Source organism: Athene noctua, chromosome 3, assembly GCF_965140245.1.
Source record: "Athene noctua chromosome 3, bAthNoc1.hap1.1, whole genome shotgun sequence".
Lineage (NCBI taxonomy): Eukaryota > Metazoa > Chordata > Aves > Strigiformes > Strigidae > Athene > Athene noctua.
This window is the reverse complement of record NC_134039.1, coordinates 14,698,307-14,709,911: the sequence shown is the minus strand read 5'-3', so window position 1 is coordinate 14,709,911 and position 11,605 is coordinate 14,698,307. Positions and strand designations below refer to the sequence as shown.

At 43.4% G+C, this 11,605-nt stretch overlaps 1 protein-coding gene across 1 annotated transcript; it reads left to right on the top strand.

Annotated features, from left to right (window-relative positions):
• The first annotated feature begins 1,408 nt into the window (after positions 1-1,408).
• On the top strand, positions 1,409-11,113 carry STMP1 (short transmembrane mitochondrial protein 1). The gene is made up of 3 exons (XM_074902038.1): positions 1,409-1,548; positions 5,079-5,132; positions 9,801-11,113. The coding sequence occupies exons 1-3, from the start codon at positions 1,534-1,536 to the stop codon at positions 9,879-9,881; spliced, it is 150 nt and encodes a 49-aa protein (XP_074758139.1). The 5' UTR covers positions 1,409-1,533; the 3' UTR covers positions 9,882-11,113.
• The last annotated feature ends 492 nt before the right edge of the window (positions 11,114-11,605 follow it).

The window sequence follows — 11,605 nt, the reverse complement described above, 5'->3', positions numbered from 1 at the left end:
AGCCTTGGTGGGCCTTCATCTTCCTTCTTATTTGGCTCTTATTCATCATACTTCTCTGCTTCATTCACAAGTTCCAGTGCCCCGTATCTGTTGTGAAGGGGCACCATGGAAGGTGGGGGAGGTCAGGAAGGGATTTTCCTGTCTCCTTGAGCAGGGACCTGTTTCCAAGCTCCCCCATCTCTTAGGCTCCCTCCTTCTGCCTGGTAGCAAGAGGGTGAGGGATCACCTGACTCTTTCGGAGCCTCCATTTGCTCCTTTTGCTTCAGGGGTGCTAAGGCGCTGCTCCACTCATCAGTTTCCCTTTTGCACTCCCTAATACTTCTTAATCTTTCAAACTCTTCTTTGAGCTCAGTCACCAGGCTGAGCAGGTCATCCAGCTGATCGCAGTGCACACATGTTGTCACTGCTGCCCTCCGACATGACTGACAGGCTCATGCACTCCCTGCAGCCTGGGTCCTGGACCGTTGCGTGTTTGCGTGGTAGCTCTGTCTGAGTCACCACGTTCTTTCTGGTGGTGGTTTTGACCCGAGTGGAGACCATAGCTCAGTCTACTCGTGGAGGATGATGACAACTAGCTAAGGTACGCTCTAGAGCCAGGAGAGGGACTATGCCCTGTCTGCAAGCCTTACCAGCGCAAACTGCTGCACCGCGCTCCTGGTTGCTCGCACTCCCTGGGGTCTGCTCTTCTCTGTGAGGGGCATCATCACTCCAGTTTATGCCCACCCCGAGTCCCCACTGCCCTCGGCTCACTCTTCCCACCCGGGGTGGAGGTGGCTTGAGGTACTCCCCCTTCCCGGGGCTTCTGCCTTCTCGGCTTGCCTAGCTGAGGATTTTTTGACGCTTTCAGAAGGCTCCCCTGCTGCATATTCTGCACGCTCCTCCTTAACCTGCACCCCTGGGTGCCCTCATCTCATTGTCCCCCTCAGCCACATACCAGGACCGCCTTTGTGGGGTGACCCCGTCCCACCTGGCCATGGGTACCCTGGACTGCTCTAGCAAGTGCTGAGTAGGGAAGGACAAAAAAAAAAACAAACCCAACTTTTCTTTCAGACTTCTCCAGCACGGGAGCCCAAGATTTCCCAGCAGCGAATCACACAGGATTTTCCCTACATCTAGAAGCCTAGTTCCCCTGATCTCTCTTTAAAGGAGAAGATTCCAGTTTGAAATTACGTATTCTGTAAAAACTCGAGCCGCATTTAACTCCTCAGCACCCCCCACGCAGCCCCTCGGCAACGGCAGGCTCGACGGCCGGTACCAGCCACCTCCCCGTGCAGCAGGAAGGAAGCCTGAAGAGATGGCCGGCCGGCCTCCTCGCGCGGTTCCTTATCGCAGAAAGCGGCGGGGAGCAGCCGCCCCAAGCGTCGCCCTCGGCGGAGCCCCAGGCCCGGGGCCGCCCAAGGGGCGCGGGCGGGCGGCGCCGGGCGCACCCCTCCCCGCAGCGGCGGTGAGGGCGGGCCGGCACCCGGAAGAGAAGCCACCGCCTCCCGCCTGACTTCCCCAGCAGGCAGGGCAGCAGGGAAGCAGGCGGGCGCCATGCTGCAGTTCTTGGTAAGGCTCCGCGGGGCGGCGGCGGCGCCGCCATTTCGCGGCGGGGCGGAGCGAGGCGGACGGCGGCGGCGGGGCCGCTCGTCGGCGAAGGGAGAAAAGTCGCTGTGTGCGGTCACCGCCCGCACCCGCGCCCCGCGGGCGGCTCCGGGGAAGGCGGGCGGTGGCGGCCGCCTCTCCCCTCCCTTCCGCTCCGCTCTCGCCGCTTCGCGCCTTGCCCGCTCCTGCCCTTGCTCCGTGGCCGTGAGGCCCCTTCAACGGGGCGGCAGCGCCAGTTTTGGCTGTCGCGCAGCGCAGGATCAGCGGGCGAGCGGCTGCAGGCAGTTTCCCTTCTCCGGTCCTTCAAACCCGCCCTGGCCCTCTGAGCCGCCTCGCTCCGCGTTGCGGTGCCGCCGAGATCGGCCCCTCTCCCCTCAGAGCGGTGCCTTAAAACTCATCGGAAAATGAGAAGTGCCTGCCTTGTTTTTAATCCAAGTCTTGCCCTTAATTTACCGTAGAGATTCAGCAGACTTTGCTTGCTCACGGTAATGACCTAATGCTGCTTAAATTTCTTTGTACTGGCATATGTGCCTCCCTTCCTTTTGTGCGAGCTGGAGTTTTCAGTCCTTGTCGTTTTGCTCGCCTTTAAAAATTTATTACTGGAGATGGGGATTTTTATATATAGAAGCTAAGGCAAGGGGTCATGTTTCATTACTGCCTCTCATTAACTCCCCTTAACAACATCAGAATTAATAGACTAAATGTTTTTGTACTTTTCTCATTTTAAGATTCCTTTTTGTCTAATGTTCCCCTAAACTCTGCTGGGTATCTGAAGTTACATACCTGTCTACTCTTTATTAAATAATCGATGCTGGTATTTTTTACTGCCGAGTATGGAAATAAATTACCTGATTAAAAAAGATGCTGGTTTCTGCTGTAGCAAAGCATGGAAACAGCCCTCCATTTTTCATTCTAGTGATATGATGGATGCTATAGGGTTTTAGTTGTGTTCAGATATGTCCCATTAAATACAAACAATAAGTGATATTATTTTATATTTTTTATTGGGGGAAGAGTAATTTAGCTGGCTAAAGTTTCATACCAAGTGTATCAACAGAGCAAGAAGAGATGGCCTATTGTAAGTTGGAAGTCTCGCATGTTTTTTATGAAATTAATAAATAAGGCCTGTTTCTCACTGCAACCTCAAAATAAAATGTAATAACAAGTATGAAAACCTCAGCCATTTCTGTAGCTGTCTTTTACAATCCGTCTGCTCCACTGAAAACAGAGTAAATATGCCTAGCTGCTCTTAAAGTTTCTGTATTTATCAACTCTGCTGCTTGCTGCTAATTTTTTGTTGCAGTTGGTAGATTAAAACCTCTTATTAAATACAACTTCTTGATTAGCAACCCAAAGTTGGAAAAAAAATTACACTAATTATGGGTTTCTTCCCGCTTTGGGTGTAGATTGGGTATTTGACTCTTGCTCTGCCTTGTCAGGGCTGTAACAGGGAGATAAAGGGATAATCTTGCAAACCATGTATTTTTGATAGCCAGAGTTAGGCATAAAATAAACATTTGTTTAAAATGCAACTTGAAATGCTGAGTAGAAATTAGAAGACCCTTCACTTTGATCAGCCCTGTTGTCCTTAGTTAACATGTACATTTTAATTGGCTATGTGTTCTGATATCCACATAATTGAAGTCTAAATAGTGAAATGTTTCACTCTGCTTGAATGGTCAACTGTAAAAGTAAATGTAATTGGGGGATTGCTCTTGAATACAGTGCTAGACTTTCCAATAAAGGGGTACCCTTAAAGGGAGTACTGATGTCAGTACTAACTGTACTGGTTAAGTCTCACCACACAGCAGAATATGATAGTTGTCCTATCCTTGGAAATATTCTAGGGTGAAAGCCTAGAAAACTGCTACTAAACAAGGACCGGGTTTGTGTTTTCAAGGGAGTTGTCAGACAATGCTAAAGATAGAGGAAATTCTCTGCTGGAATGCTGCTCTGCATTAAGAGAAATAAAGTCTGGTTTACATCAGTGCAATATTTATCTCCCAGAGTACTTCTTTAACTGATATTTAAAACCACAAGAGCAAATGATAATCAGTGCAATATACACAAAATACCTCTACTTTTTCTTAAATTGTTAAAACTAAGCTTCTTAAAAAGTAATAATAAACAAAGAATAAGACCAAAAATCTGTTTAAGAAAATATGGAAGTAGCTTGCAGTCATGATTCATTTGGCAGTTTTCAACCAATTTTAGTTTTCTACAGCTAGCTTTTCACCAGTGATGCTTATGGAGCCTGAATTACTGAAAAGATGAGCTGTACTGTATCCTGCTTTGGTCATGGAAAAGATGTCTAGTCAGTGTGATGGCACAGTTATTAGTGTGGACAGTGGTTTTATTTTTCTTAAAATCTTATTTTGACAACAGTGACCATAAGCTGTAACAGTTCTTAAATAGGATTGGCCTTACTGTCATACAGAGTGATTTGTTTACTGACAATGAACAAAGGCACCATATTAGTAATGTCCCCTTCCAAAATAGTCAAATGAGTTTTCGTAGTATAGGACGTGCTTGATACAAAACGTAACACTAAAAGTAACATCTAGGATCCTGGGGAGCTGCTGAATGAAAAGCTCATCACCTGTCTTTGATGAGAGGAATTTCTGTCACTCCAAGAGTATGGTTGTGCTTGAGGATTTTCCTCAGTTGGCAGGCAGAGTCCAGGCTAGGAACTGTGCTGCTGTTTTTGCTTTCACTCTCCTTTGAGGGTGCATTTTCACAGACACCTTTCAGCAACCATGAGCTTGCACAGTTGTCAAGAGGTTGTGCCCTGCTTCCAACAAACAGTGCTTTGCTGCCTCAGAGGAGCCCCTATATCAGAGTGAATTTGGCTGAGAACTTATCTCTTGGGGTCAAAGGAGTCTGTAAGGTGAACAGTTAGTTGTTGCAGAAGAGAAATAGCTACATCAGTTTAAGTTGATGGAGGAGCTCTACTCTTAAACCTTTTAAGGTGAGACTGGGATCTTTCTGCAGTCAGAACCTCTGTTATTACTTCCAAGCTTGTGAACCCTTTTTTTACTGTATGCTGCTGTGTTACATCTTTGTGTATGTGTATATCCAGCATTGAGCAGTGTTTTCGTGGGGCATTGCTTTAGGCTTTCCAGGCATGTTTCAAGAGCTCTGTGGTATGTAGGTCCCTGCTGCTATCACTCATTTTTATAGGAGTTACTGCCTTTATGGGTGTGCAAAGAATTTAACAAAGATGATCATAGCCTGATCCAAATAGTCTTGGAGATGTGTATTAAAAACACAACTGTGCTGTATTTTGGAAATGATGGTAAGGTTTTTCTGATGAGGAAGGTGGGTAGAATTGCACTTCTCTGGAAGAAAGGTGAGAAATTAAGTAGGAGTGAAATTGAAACTCTTTAATCTTCACATGACTAGCAATATTCCTTTTTTTTTTTTTTTTTATTTTAACCAATATGCTTTTGATGGAAGGATGTTAACTGTTCTTTTCTTTCTTTCTTCCTTTTTAGCTTGGTTTTACTCTTGGCAATGTGGTTGGGATGTATCTGGCTCAGAACTATGATGTGAGTATCCTTGTAGTCTCAGAGTTAAACCTATTCTGAACTGAAAATATAATGCTGGTTTCCCTCAATCAGAAGTGAATCAGTTGTTATTTTGACACTTTATTGTATTTAAACACAATGCAGATCATACTGACTTTTGTTACAGATGAACTCAAATGTAAATGGAACCAAAACATCTACATCTTTGATATCTGCTCTGTGATGGAGTAATGCTTAGAGCCTTGTCTGGTGTTGGGGCCCTAGAGTACATGTATGGTAAACAGGCATCTATACAGATAGAGTTAGGAGAAACAGAAAAGGTTTAGCAGTTGCTCATGGATTGTACTGGTGCTAAAATACTAGTTTACTGACTCAAATAGTTTGTCTGTTTACAGTGTTCTCCACTTAGTACACCTGCTTGCTGCTTAAAAATCCTTCAAAGCATCTGAAATTTGTCTTCCGTACCAGTAATGAAAATAAGTTTTGCCATCTTTTTTTGAAAATTCAGCATGTGCTTCTACTTCAAATAGTATATTGACCTGCAGTCTTCTTTCCTTCTTTTCTAACAATAAGAAAAGAAAGAAAATTAACTTTCTTTCCTCAGTTCTCACAGTGAACAGAGATTTTTCCCTGTGAGAGTTAGAGTAGAAGAAGATTTAGAGTTGAGTCTTCAATACTTCAGTATCAGGAATGAGACACTGCTGGACTTGCTACTCACAAACCAAGAAAACCCCATTTGTAATTTATCAGTTAGGGATAGCTTTGGCTGCAGTGATCACAGTATTGTGGAGTCTGGGATCCTGCTGAACATGCAGGAGTGTTCTACAGTGGGAGTACTAACCGACCTTAGTACTTTGAGTACTAACGAACTAAGACGATGGTTTTAAATTTTAGAAGAGCAGGCTTTAGCTCACTCAGAGCTCAGTTGGGAGGGGATCCCTGGGAAGCTTCCATGGAGGATAAAGGAGCTAGTAAGTGCTAGGAGCTTTTCAAGAATATTCTGGAAGCACAAAATCAGTTCATCCCCTTTAAAGGTAAGGGAGGTCAGTGAAGCAAGAGACTCCCTTGGCTTAATTGTGAGCTTCTGAGTGTGCTCAAAACCAGAAGAGAAGTGTACCAGAGATGGAAAAGCAGATGAACACCTGTTGAGAACTACAAGGGCATTGCCAGGGCGTACAGAGATGCAGTTAGAAAACCATAAGCTCAGCTCAAACTGAAATTGGCCAGAGATGTCAAAAACTACAAGAAATGGTTCTTTAGGTATGTAAACAACAAGCAGAAACAAAAGGAAAATATTGGCCCACTGTTAAACAGAAGAGGTGAATTAGTCACCAACAGTGCTGAAAAGGCAGAGGCATTTTTTTCACCTCTGTCTTTACCTGCACTGTTGGGCCCCAGACCTTGGGAACAAAAATCTAGTTTGATGCAAACACAGACCCACTGTCACTGTGGGAAGAGTTGGTATGCAAACTGTTACAGGAGCGTGACCCCTACAGCTTGGTGCGTCCAGACATCCACCCAATGGTCTTAAGAGAGCTGTCTGATGTTGTCGTAAGGCCGCTCTCCATAATCTTTGAGAAGTGATGGAGGTTAGGGGATGTCCCAGAAGGCTGGAAGTATGCTAATGTCACCCCCATCTACAAGATGGGCTTAAAGGTGGATCAAGGAAATTACAGACTCATCAGTCTTACTTCATTCCCTGAGAAAGTTATGGAACGAATCCTCCTGGGGGCTATTGCAAGTCAAATGAAACATGTGATTGGGAAAAGCCCGCATGGATTCACCAAAGGCAAATCATGCTTGACAAACCTGATGGCCTTCTCCGACAAAGTAATCTGCTTGGTTGATGTGGGGTGAGCAGTGGACGTTGTCTACCTGGATTTCTTGAAGGCTTTTGATACAGTTCCCCACAGCCTCCTCCTAGAGAAAGTCGTGTGTTACAGTCTAGACAAGTGGTCTGTGCTGGGCATGGGGAACTGGCTGTCAGGCTGCACCCAGAGGGTGATGGTAAATAGCTCCTTTTCAAACTGGCAACCTGTCACAAGTGGGGTCCCCCAGGGATCGATAGTGGGCCCAATGCTGTTTAATATCTTCGTAAATGATCTGAATGATGGGTTCAAGTGTACCCTAATGAAGTTTGCTCATGATACCAAACTGAGCAGGTCAGTGGACACTCCGGAAGGGAGAGTTACCCTGCAGGAAGACCTGGATACGCTGGAAGAGTGGGCTCCAAAGAACAGTATGAAGTTCAGCAAGGATAAGTGTAAGGTCTAGCACCTAGGAAAACATAATCCAGGAGTGCAGCAGAGGCTGGTATCTACCTGGCTGGGGAGCAGCTCTGTGGAAAGGGACCTGGGGGTCCTGGTGGACAACAGGCTCAATATGAGTGAACAGTGAGCTGCAGCATCAAAGAAAACCAACAGGATGCTGGGTTGCATCAACAAGGGCATCACCAGCAGAGATAAATAAGTCATTATCCCATTCTACTCATCACTTGTCAGACCACACCTGGAATAGTGTGTTCAGTTTTGGTCCCCACTATGCAAAAAAGATATGGCCAGGCTAGAGAGGGTTCAGAGGAGGGCTGCAAAGATGATCAGGGGACTGTGAAGCCTGTCATATGAAGAAAGGCTGAGATAACTGGATCTGTTCAGCCTTGAGAAGAGAAGGCTTTGGGGACACCTTGTCACCATGTTCAAGTATTTAAAAGGTGACTACAAAGAAGATGAAGATTCCCTTTTTACAAGGAGTCACATGGAAAAGATGAGGGCTAATGGGCACAAGTTACTCCTGAAGAGATTCTGATTGGACACAAGTGGAAAATTTTTCACAATGAGAACAATTGGCTACTGGAATAATCTCCCCACCGAAGTGGGTTCCCCAACGCTGGACCCTTTTAAGGTTTGACTGGACAGGGTGCTGGGCCGTCTTGTCTAGACAGTGCTTTTGCCAGAAAGGTTGGACCAGATGATCCTTGAGATCCCTTCCATCCTGGTATTCTATGATTCTGTGGTTCAATACAAGCTTTCAATTTCTGCAGTCAGCCACTTAGCTGTTTACAGGCTAGAGGAGTTAATGAAATTAGACATGACTTTCTTATGCAATCTATATTAGCCTAGTTTTGAAAAATAAGCTGTTGAGGTTCAAACCTCTGATGATATTTACATTTTGCTTTCCTCTCATGTTTAGTATTGAAGTCATCTTGCTTGCAGAATTTATTTTTTGCTCCTTGCTCATGCGCAGACTTTTCTGATGCTTCCTGTCTAGTCACTCCAGTAAGAATACTAATAAAAGGATGCTTTTTGTTTCCAATATATGTTTTCTAGTGTTATGAAAATGTAGTCATAAAAACATATTTGGGTGTATGTATTGTAAGCATGGTGTAGTGCTCTTCTGGCAGCACTAATAAAGTACTGCCACAAGAGGGGGACTTAGGCTTTTGATATGCAGGAGATGGTTCCCTGGGAATGTAACACTGACTTGCAGGATGAACATGGTAATTTTATCGCTGGTATCAAAGATGATTGGTTTAAATGACATCTAAGGTAAACTTGTTATGATGTGGCCCTAATTTTGCAGCTATGCACTCATGTGGAGGATTCTGCTGACAACAGTGGAGTTCTCTTGGTTTACTTTAAATATCAGGCATTTTACAGGCTGGGCTCTTGCCTTCCCTTTCAAAGTTAAGCTGTTCAAGCAAATGAAATTAAGAGCAAAATTTATGATACTACCTGTACTATCAACCTCAAACCATCCAGTGAGAGAACTGAGCAGTCTGTCTGGATTAACTTCCCTTCTGCTCTGTGGTCAGGTTACATATGAAATAAAAGCCCATGATTTTTTTCACAACTACCAGTGGGAACTTTGCTTTACTTTCATTTTAATCAGTTAGCTTGGTAAAATCCTGTGTTGTCAATTCTCAGTTTTATCTAGTCGTGAGATAATCCATTCCCTGCCACTAAAATCTGTTGCTTTTTTTTAAAAAAAAAAAAAAAAAAGCAAAATTTACTGTTGGATTGCTTTATCAAAATGCTTTTGTTTGCAAGAAAAAGCTGAAGTTTTGAAGTTCATAAGCGATAAATTGAATTTTCATTCAGGTGTGACACTGCAACAGGTTACCAATTCACAATGCAGTAGAATCCTCTAATGGGGAATTTTCGTTCCCAAAAACTGGACCAGAACTATTTTTTCGTAAATTTGAGAACATATTTGATGCTTGTGCACATCTCTTTTGTCTTGGTTTGTGACCAATATAATGCAATCTCATTTCACCTCTGAAAGTTAGTATTAAACTCTGTCCATCAGTGCTTAAATCGGCTTATTCTTGGTAGTCTGTCCTCTTTCAGTGAGGAAGCCAGACTGGTCTTACTAAATTTCCTGTGAAGTGATCTTTTTTCCTCCCTCCTGTTTCCATCACCAGTGGATGACTTTTCAGTCTTAACAATCTAAAATATTTCCTGAAGCTTCATGTGAGGTGCTTTCATCTGCCATGTGCTTGATTTTGCTTTGTTTTTAACCTCTGTGCAAGGTAACAGATCCTGGAAGCAAGTATCTTTTAGAAACCAGTTTAAACTTCATAGAATTTCTTGCTGTATTTATAGCATTGTGTTTCCTGCTGAGGCTCATGTAGTTCAGGATTTTTTGTTAATTTATGTGGGTTTTGACTGGTTTTTGGTTTTGTCTTTAAAGATTCCTAACATTGCAAAGAAGCTTGAAGATTTTAAGAAGGATGTGGAAGCAAAGAAGAAACCTCCCAGTGACAAGTCCTAAGAGAGCGATGTTACCCAGATCACCTCTGTGCATGCATCAAGGATGCAATTTACCTTTCAGGCAAGAAAGATCAAGTAGAGAGTTGGCGTGGAAGGTTTCTCTACTCTCAGTCTCCTAGAACTGGAATGTCCTTTTGAAAGAGCAGTTGTGAACTTTTCCTGGGCCTGATTTTCAAGGGCTTCAGAATTTGGACTTGCAGCTGATATGTGACTGGATAAGATAATTTGTATTTTTCGTTATGCTTTTCCTAATATTTTGTAACCCATTTTTGCCTGATCCTGTTAGTCTTGTTACTGTGCGTACCTCATACTTTATAATACCCTGGTTCTTAGAATATTGCAAAAGAAATTAAATGCATCAAGAAGTAACTTCCAGGGTTTCTTGTCATTTGTTGTGAGCAGCGGTACTTCATTGTCCTTAAGATTCTCATTCCATTATTGGAGATAGGAAAGTTCATTCATCAAACTAGGAACCTGAGTGGGAGAGCCCTTGCTTTTTCCATTACATTAAATGATCACCTCCAACAGTGTAGACTTTGCACAAACATGGCTGATATCAAAAAGTATAAAAGGCTGTCATCCTTAACCTATGTTTCAAATTCATTGTTTCTTCTATTATTGTCTCTTCCTCTTCTTTCCCTTCTGCTTGATTACTTGATGATGTCTCTGGAGCAATGAAGAGGATGGGAGAGAGAAGAGTTATCTTCCATAAGCGGTAGTTGGAGCACGTGGAGGTCAGCAGTTACATTGTGAATCCAAACCATTCATTTTATGTACTTAATGGTCCAGTTTGTGTAGTTCTAAGTATGCTTTTTTTAACTGCCTCTTGGTGTGCAACAAGGACTAGAGCTCAGTATTTCTATCAAATATGTCTGGTATTCCTGTTACTTCTTCATTCCTCTGCATGGTCTTCAGCCCACTGCCTTTACATTTGGTTCAGTTGTCTACTATGTATTTTCTTAGGATTAGAACCATTTATCTGCTGTCCCCCTTATTGTTTGTTTGGTCTACTCTTCTTCACCCATTGCTGTCACTAAAAACCCTGGTGTGTGAGAAAATACACATTGTATTGTATCACTGTCTTTCTGTTTGAACAGAAAGCAAAGTCTGCATTTGGAAACCAGTCTGTTGTAAATTCTTTTGTAAATTCTGAAGAAAGTATTGCCATAATTTGAATAGATGTAACTTTTATTAATTCAACAATATCAAATAAAACTAATTTAATATTTTTTTCTGTAAAATATGAGGGACCCATCAACTCTCTAAGGTGGCTTAAATCATTGAGTCTTCTTTACAGTCTTTTTCAGAATGTAAGGGACAAAGAAAAGTACCAAAAAGATACTCTCCTTGCTTTTATTAGCAATGCCTGCTGACGGACTGCTATGGACAAGTAGGAGGAACAAGCACAGAGAATGACCTCCTTCACTCCTTCAGGCCCTTGATTAAAGCTACTGTGGTGGGCTGACCCTGGCTGGATGGTAGGTGCCCACCAGAGGTGCTCTATCCCTGCCCCTAGGTAGGGGAGAGAAGATAAACAAAAGGCTCAGGGGTCAAGATAAGGACAGGGAGAGATCATTCACCAGTTACTGTCACAGGCAAAACAGACTTTACTTGGGGAAAAGTTAGTGTTTTATTTATTACCAATCAAATCAGAGTAGGATAATGAAAAATAAAACCAAATCCTAGAAACACCTTCCCATCCACCCCTTCCTTGTTCCCTGGCTT

Coding starts and splice junctions, on each gene's coding strand:
- STMP1 (XM_074902038.1), top strand. Junction 5,133..9,800: donor ATCTGGCTCAGAACTATGAT/GTGAGTATCCTT, acceptor TTGTCTTTAAAG/ATTCCTAACATTGCAAAGAA.